Raw genomic sequence first — 18,702 nt, forward strand, 5'->3', positions numbered from 1 at the left:
ACAGGCTCATGAACCAGGCCGCTTGCTATGTCTCAGTTAATTGCACCAGCTTTAATTGGTTTTGAATTTGTAGAGGTATTTCATGGCATTCTCTCGTATCAGGTGGTCAGAGTAAAAAACTCTGTCCACAAATTTTTTCTGTATGACGTTGCTCCATTATGGAGCTCTATTGCCCAACACGCTACTATGTCAGAACGTCAGTGTAAGTTGGTCAGTGTAAGCGGGGGAAGAATTTACTTACTTTTTACACCGACAAAGCCCACCAACCGGGAACGACGTTTACATCACACCCATTACCTTTGAAATGAAAAGCTGCATTATGGATCCCTTGAAGATATTGCTCTACCAATGAGAAATTTCGCTCACGGAACTTTACCTTCTAACATTGCTCTACCCATGAGCACTTTCGCTCATAGTACTTTAACTTTAAACATTGCCCTACTCACAGCAGAGTATCCATTTTGTTACGGAAGTAAGTTTATCTATCAAAACAAGATTATTGCAACATGACAAAGTTAAATGGCGACTGCTCAAAGTTTCAAAGCGACCTACTTAAATACTTCGAGGTTTGATTGGCATTATATAAATTGGGAGAATATAGTGGTACAACACTCCTCATTTGTTTATCTTCAAAGCTATAAATAAGCAATCTATTTATTGGTATCAATTGACAGCTTCTCACACTATATAGTTGCAAAGACTACCCAACAAGAAGGAAACACCTGAAAAACTCTTTCAACCATACTGTAATCAAATCGATTCGATAAACAATAGTCATGCGAAACAATATTATATTGTTTCGATGAAAAGACAAGGGTATTTTTATCTAAACACAATACCGGTCTACTTGACAGGAACCTAACTTTATAAAACTATTTGCAATAATTTCAATTGAAACATTTACTCTAAACATATTAGCTTTCTAACGACAAATTTGAGCTTTCGGAATTGAAAAGATCTCTGGGGACTAGCGTGCAAATGAACACAAGACCAATGAATGGACTTTTAGGACACAAAAAAATATGTTTCTAGTAGGCCGTCATTTCATTAAAAGTCGTTTCGTTGTTGTTGTTTGTCTTGTTTAGTCTTGTGTAAAGGGCAGTCACGAAAAAAATAGGTTTCTTTTCTGGCCTGAGCTCCAGAGAACAGCTGTCCTGTCTGCGCTTGAACTTAAGAACGCATACCTATTTGGATGCCATCGGCATTGTATTACTTTATCCTTGTGGCAAGCAACCTTGTAATGCCGAGGCACGATCGACTCTAAATCACCTTCAGTGTGTAATATAGAAACATCTGTATCGTACGAGCCTGTGAGTAAGTACTTGGAGTCGGGTGAAAATCGAACGCTCCTGCAATCTTCTTGATGCAGTCTAAAAGACTGTAATGTCCGTCCCGCGGATATATCGTAAAGGAGGATGCAACCATCTTCTTGCCCTGCGAAATAAAAAGGAACACAAATGATACAAGCAGCATGAGGACATCAGAGGGAAATTTTTCCCTGGTGATTTACGGAAAGCCATCTGAAAGAAAACCGTTAATTCTGTGAAAAGCACCGGGCCCCGGTCAAGACGACTTTCCATCTCAATACACTCTCTTCTTTATAAAGTATCAAAACAGTTTGTAATCGGGGAATATTTCTCTCAAAGTTGCTTTGTGGTGGCTTCGTTCTTTATTGAACTCCTATAAGTTTCTTGTTTATTGGACATTTCGTTCTTTCGTTCTTTATTGAACTCCAAACCCAAATTGTCATAAGGAAGAAGTGTCGAAAACATGACAGTCACAAATATTGAAGATTGTGAAGAAGGTAAAAACAAAACAACAAGAAAACAAAAGGCATTCGAGAAAAATTAACAAAGCTTAAGGACCTTTTCTGGGAAAAGAGTTAGCTTTAACCCGAGAATCTGTAGAGTGGTACCTTTTGGCTGGTATAAACTAGGATTCTTGTGGCGGCCTAAATTTTCTGAAGAAGTTGTTAGTGCAGAATGGCAAGTCCTTACCTGATGCTAGGTATGATCCGTTACAGCTTAGTGCCACGGATGCCGGGCTACTGTCTCCAACCAAAATAACATCGATACATCTGTGTGATCTGAGGTCCCATAACCTAAGGGTATTGTCAGTTGAACCAGTGGCAACGATATCACCATCACCTGCAAAAACTGACATCACGTTGCCGGTATGCCCTCGAAGCGAGCCAATAGTCTGACATGTTGCGCAGTCGGTTATTTGCACAGCACCATCGCCTACAAGAGACGATATTCCTGATTCAAAAAGCATTCGAACATCTTATGAACAACAGCTTTGATTAAGTAACAATCGTTAAATGAGAAGCGCAGTCAGCTACTTATAAACTTTTAAAAATTGTAAGTTATATACCTGCTCCACCAGAAATCAGTATGGCTGGCTTGTCAGGTGCAAAGGACAGCTCTCTAACAGTACCATTATGGATATTAAGCTCGCTCTCACTGCCATCCTGGACACAGTTGTCGGGATCAAACCGCAATACTTTGATGCTTTTATCGTTAGAACCAGTAGCAATGATGTCACCCAGTGGATTCCATGTAACACAGTATATTGAACCTTTGTGGTACTTGTTTCTCTTGAAAACGGTGGAAGGTTGGGGAACACCCTCGCTGAAAATCGATCGAGATGATGAAATATGAATGAAGCGAATAACCGCTAAAATTTGTAGAATAGACAACAGTGACGCCTTGTTGTTAGGTTCCAGGTTCAGGCGATCCTGTTTTACAATTAGAATACTGACAAAATCAGCAATAAGGAAAGTGGCTTTATGGACTGTTAGCTGCAAGATCTGATTAACAGTTTTCCAATTGATCTAATCTACATGCCATAGATCCAACAAGGAGGGCTCAGTAGTGGTTAGGGGGGGGGGGGTGGGGACAGATTTCAAATCCAAGGACATGTAGTTCAAATCCCTGAAATGACGAAAATTTCACTTAGAGTAAGGAGAGTTGCCAGCACTCTTTAATTCAATGCACAGGAAGGAATCACGAGGTTTAATCACAAAGAGAGAAAGGACCAAAATACTGTTCGATAAGCACTGCTCTTAGTGCCCTGAAAGCTACCTCCTGATGCTAGGTAGCACCAAATCAAAAAAGAAATCCACATTGCATTGAATGCGTAACATCGCACGAATCACAAAAACACTACCTTATTTCTTATCGGTTACATAGGAAGTCAAAGTAACACTGTGATCCATAACACTACACAATTGGCACCAGTATAAACGCTATTATGCTGTCCTTTCATTATAATTTTTTAGCCCTAGTTAACTTATCTGCAATAATCTAAGACCTTTTTAAATGATACCAAATGTTAATTGATACCAAAATATTTTTCTATGTTCTTCCGATAGCGATCACCGTTTTTAATCGAACGCCCAAATGAATATCTTCCAAAATCTCAAAGGAAAAACATATTTTGGACAAAACTCTATTCCAGTCTATAAAACATTTACTGAGCAAGAAAAACTTGATTTTCTTTCCAACTACAAAATTCAAACATGTTAGTTACTGCTTTACTATGTTTTTTCGATATATTTTTTTCTTGGATGCCTAGTTGAATAAATTTTTTTAGCATTTAAAATCACTTCTCGTGACTCGTTGTCTCTTATCCGTGAAGGAAGTAGCTTTCTACGTCACGACATTAAAGTAATTATCGTGCAGAACGGAGAAGCTTCTCACCTTTCGTTAGAAATAACCGGTTGGAAGGTTTTAGCTGTGCATATTCTAAGAATCTTTGAATTTGACCCAACTGCAAAAAGTTTGCCATCTGGATGAAAACAGACAGCTCTGATGGCCTGTGCATCTTCTAAAACGGAAACTGGTGAAAACTGGAGTGTTGTATTAGATTCCCTAAGTTCCACATCTTCTTTATTGCATGTCGTCTGCGCGCTTTCTTCCTGGTCTACCGTGTCGCATTTTTGGTTATTTGCTGTAGCGTTCTTTATCTCTGAGGGTGTAATTGAGATAGAACTAAGATAGGACACAATATAAAAAATATTCGTATAGAAATAGCTTTTATTAAAAAAAAATGCTTTGATTTAGCACGAGAAACGACTTTTTTACCAGTCAAATTGTAGTAACAAAAATCAGGCGACAAGAGATATTACCTTAATAGCACATCCCGGTCTTTCAAGCAAACACTATAACCTAAGTGAAACTATAAACTAAACTAGATTTACATCAAACCATACCTATTAACACATATTTAGACAATGACGACAAGGATATATAAATATATGACCAACTGTAGTCACAGAATACAGTTTGGCCTTGATAGAATAAGTGATAAAAATTTTCAGGGAAAGCTAAAACCTGGACTCTAGAACATCTTCAGGTGAATTTCGCATTGATGCTGTACCGAAAAAGAGGCAATGTGCAATGTCATTGACTCGAAGCATCATGACTGCCCTGGATTATCACTGCAAATTTTGTTTTTCCAAAATATTTTTTCGATCTTGACCAATAGCTCATCCTTACTTTTTTTTAAGATTTATTATTCCAAAGCTTTCATAATCCTATTACAAATATGTTCGATTCCTTTTTGCATTAAGTCGCATAAGACTGAATAACACATACCTTCTCTACTTTTTAGCAATTCTGTTACTAAAACCTTTGTCCCATCACGCATCTTGATTTTGGGACCTGGCCCCTTGTTAGGGGGTACAATTTCGGTTTGCTTCATAAGTGGCTTTGTTTCCTGACCCTTTGATTCCAATGCCTTCGCAGTATTATCGCCTGATTAAGATTAAAGTGACGTTTATGCAAACACATAAAGGACTACTTAAAAACTTTAAACTGATAGGTTGTCTCTCAAAAAAAACAGTTAAGGTACTTCAACATTAAATCTATCATGATCAATGACTAACTTTTGCAAAAAATGCAAGATATTAAGAAGTGAACCACCACTAAAGCCCTTTTTGTATTCGGTGTTAGTCCCCGCACCTTTTTAGACCCCCCCCCTTTTCTCAACACTCCGCGGTGCCTGCAGGCTCCCACAAAATCTTTCATTACTGAAAATATGGAATGTACGGTTTGAAAATCGTGGGCTACCAGCGCTAGATCGTTTAAAAAAAACACTTAAGATACACTTTAGGGGCTACACTCTCAAATAAAACTCCCTGGAAGATCTGCTAAAAATTGGCGGTTATCAATCTTAAAACGGTATGTAGTCATTATAGATATCTTAGTTTGCAAATAGCTTTATTTGTGCATAAAAATACTAAATAAAAGGATGAATGATACTGTCAACTTTTAAGGCCTATACTTTCTATATATTCAACAGGAACTTTCTATGGTACACAATGGGAGGCCTTTCAGCAAAATTCAAATTGCTTAACAAGAATGAGCTAAAAGGTATTTGAAGTTTATCTTACCTTCAATTCAATTCAATTCAATTCAATTCAATTCAATTCAGGTATCAGTAATGATGATAAAAATACGTATTATGAGCAACCCAGATGAAGCAGGGCTTACCTAGTTTAGCCCACGTAATAAAGGTTTTAAATGTTATTCAACTAGACATCCAAGAAAAAAATATATCGAAAAAATATAGTAAAGCAGTAACTAAAATGTTAGAATTTTGTAGTTGGAAAGAAAATCAAGTTTTTCTTGCTTAGTAAATGTTTTATAGACTGGAATATATTTAAAACGGTTAAGTTTTATTCAACATTCGTGCTCCAGTTATTTGCAAAGTATAGCTTCGCCACTTTTTATTGAATTGGACTATTTTGTAGTTTAGCTTTTGTTTTGCCTCATATTTATATGATTCCTTGTCGGTGATGAAGTTATTTTGGAACGTTTTAGGCAGTCTTTCCTCTTAAATGTTTATAATAGTGATAACATTGAAGGATTATCAACATCCACAAAACCCACAAGCTCTAATAAATCCGGTAAATCATAAAATAAATGCTCTGGTAACTTATTCAAAATTTTGACATTAATCCCAGGGTACTTAATCCCGGGGCGATTATTCAAAATTTTGACATTAATTCCAGGGCACTTATTCAAAATTTTGACGTTAATCCCGGGGCGATTATTCAAAATTTTGACATTGACCCCGGAGAACTTATTAAAAATTTTGACATTAATTCCAGGGCACTTATTCAAAATTTTGACGTTAATTCCGGGGCGATTATTCAAAATTTTGACATTGATCCCAGGACACTTATTCAAAATCTCTTGCGCATCAGACTTCGTCATTATTGCGCATGCTCTTAGATTGTAAGAACAGGGATGTGATGATCAGAGAGTTTTGACCTCGTCGTAATCTCCCCCCTCCCCCTAACAAAAATTGGTTGATAAGATATATGAACTAATGTGTAATTATACCATCTGTTTTTGACTTCGTGTTTCCGGGGGTCTTTGATATAACACTCTTCTGATCACTGCGCTTCGTTTGTAAGGCCTCTATGGGTTCTGCTGCGGGCTGTGGCTGGTTTGCTAAGGTTCTCCTTACACCGTTTATCATCGGCCCCTTTCTTGAAAAGTCGCCATCTCCTGGAGCATTTTCTTTTCCCTATAAAGAGCAACAACAACACTAACATAATACACAAGATTACAAAACAAGCCATGATCAATAGAATGGCTATGAATTGTTTCTGATGACTTTGATGAAAAAGTAGCAATATCTGAAGATTAGCGAGAGTTTGGAGCTGAGAACCTGTTTAGAAGAACGGAATAAATTTAATCGCCCAGTGAAAGACGAGAGCCTCGAGCAATGGCAACGGCACTGGAGTTTGATTTCTGTTTTTGCACGGACATCAATCATTACAATCAATCAATCAGTCAGTCAGTCAATCATTCAATCAATCATCAATCAAAATGTGGTCATCATGTTTGAATATAGGCATTTTTACGGCATTTTTACATCATGCGTCTTTTAGGTAAACCAGCTCATTTTCAAAAAAAAGTTTACCTATTGCAGGTAATCGTAAGCAAACGGTATTTTGCAGGTTTCGTTTTTGAGATTCCATTAAAAAACAAACGGCTTAGGTCGTTATTTGAATGAAGTGACCCACTGTTCCGGAAAGTTAAAACACTTAAGCTACCGAGTACAGACATTCGTGGTATAGGAACACCTCTTATAGAAACTATTAATAAAATATTTTTGATATTGAGCCTACGTGTATTCCTAAGTTATTCGCAATTTACACCATTGCATATGACATAAAGGGTTTCTTTTTGCATAAATTTGACATTTGGCTCAGAATTCAAGTAACGTCATTTAATAGTTAAGAAAGCTATGTGAAGTTTAAAACCTATGCGGAAAACTCAGATAAACAAAAATTGCACTCTTAGCGAACATTAAATGGGGATACTATGCTTAATTTATTCTTAATTTAACCTCAATGTTAAGCAGTTTTGAGCCTCATTATTCTTAGAAACTATATTCTTACAAAAAAGTGTCTATTTTTTCAGTTTGAGCAGAACAAAAAGTTTAATATACTGAAAAGGCGAGTAGCGACCTTAAGATTTCTCGGATTGTTTCTCGCTTTCAGGGCCGGAATAAAGTGGTTCCTATTGGCGCATTAGGCCCACTCCCGAAATCAGGGGAAATAGAGCTATAGAGTCCAGCGGCCAACTCTCGTCTATCTAATTCCACTTTCCCCAAAACAAACCTTATAGTATATAACAAAAAACTTGTGACAGATGCCAAACACATTACTGAAAAACAGTACATCTGATTCAGCATTCACTAATAAAAATATACGCCCAAAAATGACCTATCCCTACTTTCATACCAGTTTCCCTAGTGAATGAGAACAGAAAAGCAAGGAGGCTTTTGGAGATAAACTACGTATATTGCCAATACGCCTATACATTAATGCCTATATAGGATTAACAGATATTGCAAAGCAAGTTGGGATATCTAATAGAATTGATTTACTAGAAGCAGTACTACTTCTCTCGGGTGCTTGTTGAAGCTATAAATTATGCCGTTCTAGCTAAATGATATGGTGGGATTGAAATTTGGCTGCAGATATATGGACATTGTTGCAAAAATGATTCGCTAAGACCCCGGAGATATCAAATGAATGCACTGGCCTCGAGTCAACAGCTCAATCTATGAGCAGTAAAGAGCTAGAAAAGATAACATTGTGCTAGGCGTTCAAAGATTAAAATGAAATTTTTGTTTATAGCAGCAATCATGATTGCATTTCAAGATATGACCGCAAAATACTGCAGAAAAACAAAGCCTAAAGAACAAGCATTTTAGAGACTTAATGCACATGTATACGGTTTAGTTTTTTGAAATCTAAAGCTATTTGTACGGACAATACCACTTTTTATGATGAAAACATCGAAATTGAGCTAGATGAGGAAGTTAACAAAAAAAATTTTAGCACCTATTTCCAGCTGCGAATTCGCGGCTAGCATTTTGTTGGGTATAGCTACTTGTCTTCTAAGCTAAACTACTCACAGCCAATGCACTAAGCCATTGTGGAGTTTGTCGAGCAAGGCTTATGGCCTAAGCAAAGGTGTAAACAGATGCAGTCAAGTGGTCAAACCTGATGACTTTTGGCAACTCTATGGAGCATGAGGTGAAGCCTTGAGAACCAGCAAGCCGGCTACCACAACATCAATGTCCTTCCACGGTGTTAATGCAAAGCAATGAAGATAAGTCCAGGGCATATGCTTGTCAGGTCATTGGCCTAATTCAAGGATTTCGTGCAGTTATAGGGAACTGAGGTTAGCTGCACGAGTTTTCGGGTATGCTTTGAGCACGAAGCATGAGGTAATGTTCAAAGCTGCGAAGAGTACCTGTCATGCACAGAGCCGGATTTACTTCGACAAACAAAGAAAACAAAGCCTGTCCTTGGACAGCCATTCGTGATCGCAACGCATCAGCAGTTCGACATTCAGCCAATTGACAAGGCGCAATAGGACCATTGACCACAAGACTGTAAATCTTTTAATCGCGCAGTAGATGAGATATGTTGATGATTTGTTCACTGGGTTCCATAAACAGAACGCAAAACTCTTTTGTAAACACAGGCTAGTAGATGTACATATAATTTGGAAACAATCTTTATAAAAGACAGATGCTTTTTGATTTAGCAAGAGCGTCTGATTATAGCCAAACACCTCTCTTTTTGTTAGTATGGTAATAATCTTAAAAATAAAAACATCAAACTCTAAGCTAAATTCAAAGTTGAAAAACGAAAAAATGGTTGATTTAGTTCTTACCGTCCTATATACATTGGAAGGTCATAAAGAGCTACACATTAAACTAGAAAACATTGTTTGAGTTTCAAAGCCACGAAAATGCTGCAATTGCAAATTTTTTCAAGAAAACAACTCTTTCTAGGGAACTACCCACGCTTTAACGCGAAGAATAAATTCATTTCTTTTCAACCCTCAGCCTAGAATACACTGCCTTCGAATTGATTTTTAAGACGAGATGTCTGCACTATCTGTGTTGAATTTTTTTGCACTTTATCGTTGGTAATGGCTAATTCAATCAATTCTATTTTCAAATAATGAAATCAAAACGATTTTTAGTATATCTTGTATACGAAATGTGGGTTGCATCAAAATTTCCAAGTAAGGGACTGACACCGCGAGGTTTGATGGTGGGTAATTTTTGACCGCTCGAAACTTGGTAGGGTGGGGATTAAATTCAGTCTTGTACATCAATTGAGTCCCGATTGAACAAACCCCGTTTTTAGAAAAGACATGAGGATTATTTTTTCAGGAGAAAGGGGGCTTACATTTTCTGACGGGAAGGCAATAACCCCCTAACCCTTTTTCGCATAAATACGGATCCTACATCTTCGAGGGGGAGAGGTAACTAGATAAATGGGCATATATTTTCTTGCTGATTAGAAATAGTGCGAATTATCACTTTTAATGCAGACAATCTATTAGGTAATATGCTCAATCTTGTAAATCCTCAGAAAATGACGAGTAAATCCTCACAAAGAAGAACCTTTTTTATTTAGACATATAGCATTCAACAGTGGTTTTAGGAACTGCGGGGCTTGGAGCCGAAAACATTTGCAGGGCCCCTGTTCCCTACAATTTTAATTTTTTCTTAGATGCGGGGCCCCTTCCGGCTACCACAAATGCAGGGCCTGGGGATCGTGGCCCCCTTGGACCCCCCTTAACCTGCAACTGATAGCATGGCACGGCATTATGGACTTCGTATCTCGCATCGCCTCGCGGTGAAAATATTACATCAAATAGTTGCTGTCACAAGTATAGATACGCCATTTTGTTAGATACCCCTTAGCCCATTCATTGTTAGGATTTTCTCTATGTTCCTTGTTGCATATCATTAGCTGTGGCATACCTCTCGTTTGTACGTTATATGTCCCGCGTCATAGCATTGTCTCATGTTAGCAGGGTGACCACTGAACTCCGAAGAGCTGTCGAAAGCTACTACTGCAATTTGATTGATGAAAATTCAAATAGCTCCAAGAAGAATTGGGAAACGATTGACAAAGTTTTAAACAAAGTCAGTGCTCCACAACTCCCAGATCCTTCATGTATGAGGGTCAACTAATTGAAAAGCAGAAGGGGATTGCAGATAGGCCCTAAACTTGCAAAAAAATCATAACTAAAGAATTTGATAACCCACTAAAATACTTCGCTGATGAAGATGCATCCACAGCCCCATATTTTGAATTTCAACCAGACCTTCAGATTTTCAGACCTTCAGATTGAAATAAAAAAAATTGAAATGCAATAAATCTGCGGGTTTTGATAAGATTTTAGTTCAGTTTGTGAAAGACGCAGCAGAAATTTTATGCAAGCCACTAGCTGCTATATTCAACTCCTCATTCAAAAACGGTATTTTTCCAGATACATGGAAAATAGCGAGGGTAACCTTTATTTTCAAGCCTGGTTCTTAAAGTGAAATGGGTAATTATAGGCCTGTATCCGTGCTATCTGTATTCTCGAGGTTACTGGAAAAATTTGGGCACGATCAAGCAGTGCCTCAAAAAATGCACCTCAAACATGTATGCGGACGATACCAGTGTCACCTGTGCTTCCGAAGCTATTTACGATCTCTGTAATGATCTAAAAGCTGAGATCGACAATATTGCGATCAGAATAAGTCAGAATAAGCTTAGTTTGAATGCTGATAAAACAGAATATAATGTTATTGGTCATAAACGACAAACCAACCGTATCCTTGGTCCACTAGAAGTAAATGTAAATGAAGAGCCAATCAAACGAGCTCAAAAGGTGAAATGCCTTGGAATTTCCGTCGACGAAAACCTTATATGGAATGAGCAATATAAAAACCTTAAAGGTAAAATAAAAAATGCTCTCTCGTCCCTGTGGATACTAAAGAACATACTCCTGCAATCGAAACCAGATCAGGTCTATAAGGCACTGCTTGAGAGTAATTTGAGATAAAATGATGAACTATGGGGAAAATTGTCAAACACAAAGCTCGATCATCTTCAGCGTTTAGAAAACAGAGCGCGCACGCTAATAGAAGGCTCAAGATAAAGGACGGGTGGAGCTGCAATTGGCTTTCGGTCTCAAATTTGATGAAATTTGACAGGGCAGTTATGATTTACAAAATAATTAATGGTCTCTGCCCCGACAATCTGAAAGGAAGACTTGTCACTAGATCTCAAATATCTAACTATTCAACAAGAAATTTCTTGCGCTTTCCGTCAATCTGAAAGGAAGACTTGTCACTAGATCCCAAATATCTAACTATTAAACAAGAAATTGCCTTCACCTAGACATCCCAAGGCAAAACCTAGAATTTTCCAAAAACAGTTTTTTCTATTGTGGTGCACAGCCCTTTCCCTTCTACTTAGCCCTTCCTTTTACTTGTTATCGGCTAGTTACCATAATCGTCGTGTATCGCTAATTTTAGACTCCATTTGTACATATATACAAGTAGAAGTTTAAGTTGAGTCAGTTAGATGGAGACACAAGAAACTATTTGAACGAAACTCTGTCACTCGTCGTAAGGCTTTAGGTTAGGTTAGGGCCTAGTATGCTTCGTTTATTTAGTTGTATCAAAGTGTCTGGGCTATAAACACAGTGTATTTCTGGCGTTTTACTCTCTAGGTTTGTGATATTGCGGTGAGCAAATTTATAAGTTATCAATTTATATTGGCACAAAAACAACATCATGAGGTCCAGCAGTCCAGCAGTAAAAAAGGTCTCCCGGCCATACACGCATTTTAAAGAGCCTCTTTTTAGGAAGAAAAATAGCATACATAAAGGCAACATAGCGAAAAGAAAACAGAACACCTTAGTCGCAAGGTTTTCTTCTTTTTATCCACATCAGTTGAACCATAGACTATGGTTGAACCAGAAATTATACCTAATTGTCTTAAGAAGACTATTTTCATCCCACATTGCAAAGCAGTATTTTCAAGTAGTTTCTCAAGGTAGAGGATCGTCAGTACTATGGCTTCTCAATTTTCTGGTCATCATAGACCCCCTTTACACTGTGCCGGACAAATGTCATCCGCATCAAAATTAGTTCAGCCAGGCGTCGCGTTTACACTAGACCCACGCTACCCGCACGAATTCGAAAGCGGCTATCCGAACAAAATTAGTTCATCTAGGAGAGTGGATTAGATTAGTTCGAATAGCTATATGGTACAGTGTAAACGGATAAATTTATCACATCGTATTTTGTTCGAAAGCGATTGGCAATTTCATCCCATTCAGTTTTCACTGTCTCCAAATCAAGACCTTTCGCCATCTTGGCTGCCTTGTTGTCGATAAATACACGTGCTACAAGTACAGTGTCTTTGTCAGTCCACGTAAAATTGGCATCCTTGTCAGCCTTTCGTTACTTTTTCGCTATTTCAGCGTCATTTTGTTTCAAATAATGAATTATTAAAACTAATTTTGCATCATTTGTTTTGACAATATCTTCGGACTTCGTCTGAAAGAGTACCCTGGGTGCCAGAGCCACATCCGCTTCTCCGCTCCTAACTTCTGTTTCGCCGCTCGAAATTCTGTACAGAAATGGCTTCGTTTTGGGCGTTCTGTGCATGATTTAGGTCACGTGACTGCATTTATCTTGCACCATCGAGATGTCCGACACAGTGTAAACGGGGGGTCATATATAGAGATCGGTTTCCTACAGGCGGTTTCTATAAAAAGACATGTTTATTGGTATAAAAAGACGTTTTGAGGTCTTGCAGTAGGTAACTGGTCTCCTGGTGCCAACCTGAGCTGTTAAATGATAACTCATTAATGCGCATTGTGGACAATAATTAGGCCAAAAGGGAACCAAATTTGCAAAATAGTTAGCTATTATTACACCTTCGATTTACTGGAGCAGCTTTGCGAATATGTCAGGTCCCCTTATACCAATGTGTTGAGTATATTCAAAACTATTCGCAATCCCGTCTTTCCGTGCCACCTTGGTGTTTTGAAACAGGTTTGGATAATTTCTATCTATGGCTTCGAAAAAACAAACATCTTAAAACATACTTTAGCTTTTCGACCGACTTATAAATTGATAGATTGATTCAGCACTGATTTAGCAACCTCTACAGTCGGTTTCTCGAGGATCTGATTGGCCTACTTCGATCAACAACTGGGAACATAAAGTTCATAGCTTAGAATTTTTCGATCAATATTCTGATGTTTTATCCTCTAAAGATTGTAAGACGAAAAGCTTCAGTATGTTTTTGAATGTTTTTTAAAGTAAGCTCTTAATTCTGTACCAGCAAAACTTTGGTTCAGATAAAATGGTAGCGTGATTTTCAGAACTTTATGATTCACTAAATTACTAAACTTTACAGCAAAATAGCTAAAAATGGTAATTTCTTCTTTCCTCAATTCATTCAATTTTCACACTTAAAATGCTATTTTGGCTTGGAGTTTTTGGCAGGCAATAGACAAAAGTACTTTTCAAACTCATCTATCAACCCCATTCATCTATCAACCATATTGAAAGAGATACAAACAACATGGTAGTTTCTAATTTCTTACCAAGTGTCACCTGCAAAAAAATCATTTGATGTGCTGATAAAATTGTTTGTTTTGAAACAAGCTCAGCTTAAATGCCATAACTCTTTTGGACTGACAGAAACAGACATAATCCACAAAAGTTTGCAAACCAATGACTTTTAAACATACCTCGAAAGAAACATCTCCTTCCATATGGGCTTCTTTGACAGCTATTTGACCAGCTTCATGCTCATCTCCAGGCATATCTTTCATCAGACGAGATTGATTGGTATCTGTGCGAATGCTCTTTTTTGGTACGGCTTTTGGTGTGTTATGGCCAGTAACTAATGGCTTCACTGGAGATGCCCCAAGTGGGGGTGTCTCTGTTTTGCTGCGTTTCTTTGCCTTTGGTGTACTGCAAAATAACAGAGCTTTGAGAACTAATTTAAAACTAAAGGCTTTAAGAAACTTGAGTTAAACCTTCTGTGATAATATGATCATTCTAAGACAATATAAATGAGTCCTGGAGCCTCGCTAACATTTTGTTAATTTTGAAGAGGTCCCTTGACTTGTTGGCTATTAAGGGTCCGTAGACCCTAGCAACTATATTCAATTTAGAAATTTATTATTGCATTAAGGCCCCCCCCAATAACTGTCAAACTGTAGTATATTTCCTTTATAACAGCGTACTGACTGAGAAGGAATACAATGGGCAGCCCTCCCCCCAATACGAATTTTGCTCCAATGGCACTGAGTATCTCTGCTAATTTAAACGGGTAGCTTGAAATTTGTAATGTACTTAGCTATCTTGGTTATTGCATCTTATAATAACTTTTTACTTGGATAAAAAGATATCAATCAGCTGAACTGTTGATCTCATCTTATCCTCATCTTACACTGGAATTAGAAATTAGTTTCAGAAATGTTTTCACTAAATAGGTAGAAGAGCTTATAAAAACAAACCGCATTTATACCCCCTGGCTGACCACTAAATTTCCAAAAATAAAAGGTTAAATTAATATTATCTGCAAGTGATTATAGATTACTAATGGCTGTAAAGTTTGGTCAAAATATGTATGAAATGCACCACATTCTACCATAACTAAAACAATTTTTGCAACTGAAAACAATCTTTATTGGCAATGCCTTTATTGTCATTACTTTTCTGCTACCTTAATCAGAAAGCTTTAAATCATGAATGACTCAGACTACAAACCTTGTGCTTATTTTTCCAGATCCATCCGAAAGGCTGACAACATACCCAATATTTTTTGGTGTTTTAGATTCAATGGTAGCTGGCTTGATTTTCTCCTCTTCTGGGGACTTGACATTGTTTTGTGAATTACTTTCCACCTTTACAATTAACTGCTTATCATTTCTTGACTGAAGTAGTGGTTTCTGCAAAATATCTTTAGTCTTATATGTTTCATCAGTAACCTCTTCACCTGAAAGTTTTTTCATGGAAGATTCTGGTTTTTCTTCTTTGACAGCAGTATTGTAGTCTGTGACAAAGTCTTTTGCAGCAACATAATGTCGGTGCAAAGACAATTCTTTTTCTTGTAATGGATCTTCTGCTTTGACAACAGGTGGGGCTTCAGGTCCCTTTTCTAAAAGCAAATAAAAACAAATTTGTACATGTATAAAGTTTCTATTGATAGTGTATACAAAAAAAGAAAAAGGTATTGCCAAATCAATTTAGATAATTAGCCAGGCTTTTATTAAAATTGAAAAGTGGGATACTTTTTCAAAATAAAGCCCTTTACACATTTTTAGTCAAATGAAGCCTGTTCTTGCAATGATGCAAAAGAAATTCAGGCCTTGTGCTGTCAAAGAAACACACAAGAAGGCCCTAAGTTATAAGCATCAAAGGTCATAAAGAAAGAGCAAAATGGCATAACTTGCACTCCTTCTTAATATTAAACATTTTGCAATAGCTGCCCCCTTAAAGGCATGAGTCATGGTAAATAGGACTTCTCTTTAGGGGGACATTTGGTTCCAGCACAATCGCTGTAGTTTCATGTAACATCCGCATCTGTTATTGACAACTGTTATTGCATCTGTTATTGCAACAAGAAAATGATGAATCAGCAGATTTTTGTATGTTTGGGTATACCCTCTCTGTTTACCACCACTTAATGCCTTCAAAAGGTCTTCTTCAAGATGTAACAACATTTATAAACTGATTCAAATAAGCTTAGTAATTAATTTTGTTTTATCTATTTTAATTTTGCTCTATAAGGTTGACTTTCTGGTATTCAGCATGGAAGAAAATCGAGTGAAATGAGACAATATTCTTTTATAAAAGCCAACCTCAGAGAATAAAGACTGAAATCCTACAGAAATTCTGCCATATTTACTTTCAAATGTTGGTTTTGCACTCGAATTACTCTATCTTCAAATAATAAATATGAGCTCCTATCAATGGTTTTGCTTGGTTTCAGCATAATAGAGCGTCCAAAAAAGATAACTTTCTGTTCACAAAGGCAAACTTTGTTTGTAAAATACTTTTATTAGGCCTGGCCATAAGACTTTTAGCAGGGGAGTTGTAAACAGCTCTCCTACTAATTTCTAGCTAGCTGTTTGTAGATGAATAAGAAAAGAAAAAAGAAATATTGATTTCAAGGAGAGCAATTTGGTTTTTAGAGAAATTTAGGAGAATAATCAGTAGCTCCCTTCCAGCATTTGAGGAGAGCCTGGAGGGGAGCAAGAGCTAAGGCTCTTCTCAAATGGCCAGGCCTTTTATATATGCAGATATAAATATTGGTCTCTTTACCATCAAAAACTGCATCACTTTTTGTGAGACCTTGACTCATTTGTTCTAGTTGCATCTGCATTTTCTTCTTCCTGTTTTCATATTCCTCAAGTTTCTTCATTACAGATTCTCTTCTTTTCTTCTCTTCCTTTTTGTGGATGTCATCCTCTGTTGATTCTTGAGTCCTTTTAAAAGATTCTTCTTCAACAGCTTTTTCAACTGACAGTGTCCTTTCTTTGCTTAAGATGCTATTTTTCAAAAGATCAGTTTCATTTTTCATCATTGAAATAGCATCAAATTTCTTCCCAAAGGCAGCATCTTGCTCTTGACTACCACCAATTTCTTTATTTTTGTCTCTTTGTGAAAAACAAAACTCTTTACTACCGTTTCTAGGCTGATTATCTGGAACATTCTTAGAACCTTGTAACACAAACATAAGATCTGGTTCAGTTTTTTCAGTCACATCCTTATCGGATGTTGTCATATCAGTTTTATTTTGGTGCTCTACTTTCCTTTTAAGTTGGAGACCACTGCTTGGATATTGTGGAAAATGAGTAGAGGTAGAAGGGGACTGCCTCGATAACTTTGACACCCCATTCTGCCTATTTTCTAAGTCAAGACTGACCAAACTTCTGAAAACTATATCTTCATCATTTTTTGTCTTTTTAGGAACATCAATACTGTGCCTCAAGTTCTTCTCAGCTTTGGAACTCTTTTCAAGTACAATCTCAACTGAAACTTGTTCAAATGGTTGAGTAAATACATCATTTTTTAAACTTTTGATCCATGAAAGCAGATTGGCAGAGTAATCATCTGCTATTCCCTGTAATAAATTTGTTCTTACAGACAACTCACTTGAGCCATTGAAATTGGGAGAAGTTGCTTTTCCTTGACAATATTCTATAGATGTCTCATAAAACAACCCTTTAACAATAAGCTGCAGAAGTCTGTCTTTACTTGCCACGCTGTTTTGTTTTTTGGCTCTTTTATGTGGTCTTAAAACCTTGCCTATTACCTCTAAAACAGCATTGAAGCATTTTAGTCGTGAATTGTCTAGTGTCCAGTCCTTGAACTCACTCCTCTCACTCAAATTTGGCACAGTAAGCAACCAACACAGATTGCTGTATTCTTCTTTTGAGGGGCAGGTCTCCTCCAGTAATTTCAATGTCTTCATGACTTCTTCAATAGAGTTTGTACCCTGTCTCCCAACAACATGAGACTTTAGCGATAACAGTTCGAGAAATTTCTGTTTCAGTATCAAATACTTGAACTGTTTGGCATTAAAGTCGGCCAACCCATCAAACGGCTGCGCAAACATCAAAACTTCGTCCCAGTCACCATCAAGAATGAGTTCCCTTAGGAACAGTATGTCGTCTGTGTAGGGGCTGTTAACAACACCGCTCTCTTTTTCCAATGTACGCATAGATACAAATAGATTTCGGGATTTTAGGAAGTCAAGCACAAGCTTCAGAAGCTCTTCTTCGCGGATCCTGATTTTTGCTTCATTCATCTTCATAACTTTAATGTCGGGTAACTAAAATATCTGAATAAATTACCGAAGAAGTATGCCACCAACATGTTGCAATAAAAACCGTTTTAAATTTGCATAAACGATAATGGAAATGCATTTACATATTATGCATTGACCAGCACTCTTTCCGTTGCAAAACAGCGATATAACATCCATGTTAGGACAATGAAAACATCACGAACTTATAAAGAAAATCCAGTACTTATATGTGTACACTTAGCTATTCCACTTTTCCGCAAATACTAGTTGGTTTATAAAACCATTCGAGCAAAACAACAATCTCCTTGAAGCCAAAACCTATACTTGTGTCTAAACAGGCAGTTACGATGCATCCGCCATGTTGTAACAAAGAAACGTAAATAAAAAATTCAAAATGGCACGTTACCACATGGGGACAAGCCGCAGGTAACGGTTACTTAATTGTTATTGAAAAGAATTGTATTTGGATGGATATAGGGGGGCTCTCTGAAACATCCAGGATTCCAAGGGTTTACCTTAGAGAAAAATTACGA

The 18,702-nt window shown here is 37.2% G+C and overlaps 1 protein-coding gene and 1 long non-coding RNA gene across 2 annotated transcripts in view; one reads left to right on the top strand and one right to left on the bottom strand.

Annotated features, from left to right (window-relative positions):
- LOC148958984 (uncharacterized) overlaps window positions 1–12,138 on the top strand; it is a 29,994-nt gene extending 17,856 nt beyond the window's left edge. The window contains exon 4 of the long non-coding RNA XR_016144333.1: window positions 5,305–12,138. This is a non-coding gene — a long non-coding RNA (uncharacterized LOC148958984). The remainder of the gene's footprint in view (window positions 1–5,304) is intronic.
- On the bottom strand, window positions 732–18,576 carry LOC135693606 (WD repeat-containing protein 47). Its single transcript, XM_089111582.1, has 9 exons — window positions 16,681–18,576; window positions 15,124–15,514; window positions 14,097–14,322; window positions 6,351–6,537; window positions 4,599–4,757; window positions 3,702–3,969; window positions 2,374–2,630; window positions 1,998–2,240; window positions 732–1,434 (listed from the first exon to the last, which is right to left on the bottom strand). The coding sequence occupies exons 1-9, from the start codon at window positions 18,173–18,175 to the stop codon at window positions 1,103–1,105; spliced, it is 3,558 nt and encodes a 1,185-aa protein (XP_088967708.1). The 5' UTR covers window positions 18,176–18,576; the 3' UTR covers window positions 732–1,102.
- Between the last annotated feature and the right edge of the window lie 126 nt (window positions 18,577–18,702).

The sequence above is a fragment of the Rhopilema esculentum genome, chromosome 11, assembly GCF_057945365.1.
Source record: "Rhopilema esculentum isolate cy_ngs chromosome 11, ASM5794536v1, whole genome shotgun sequence".
Classification (NCBI taxonomy): Eukaryota; Metazoa; Cnidaria; class Scyphozoa; order Rhizostomeae; family Rhizostomatidae; genus Rhopilema; species Rhopilema esculentum.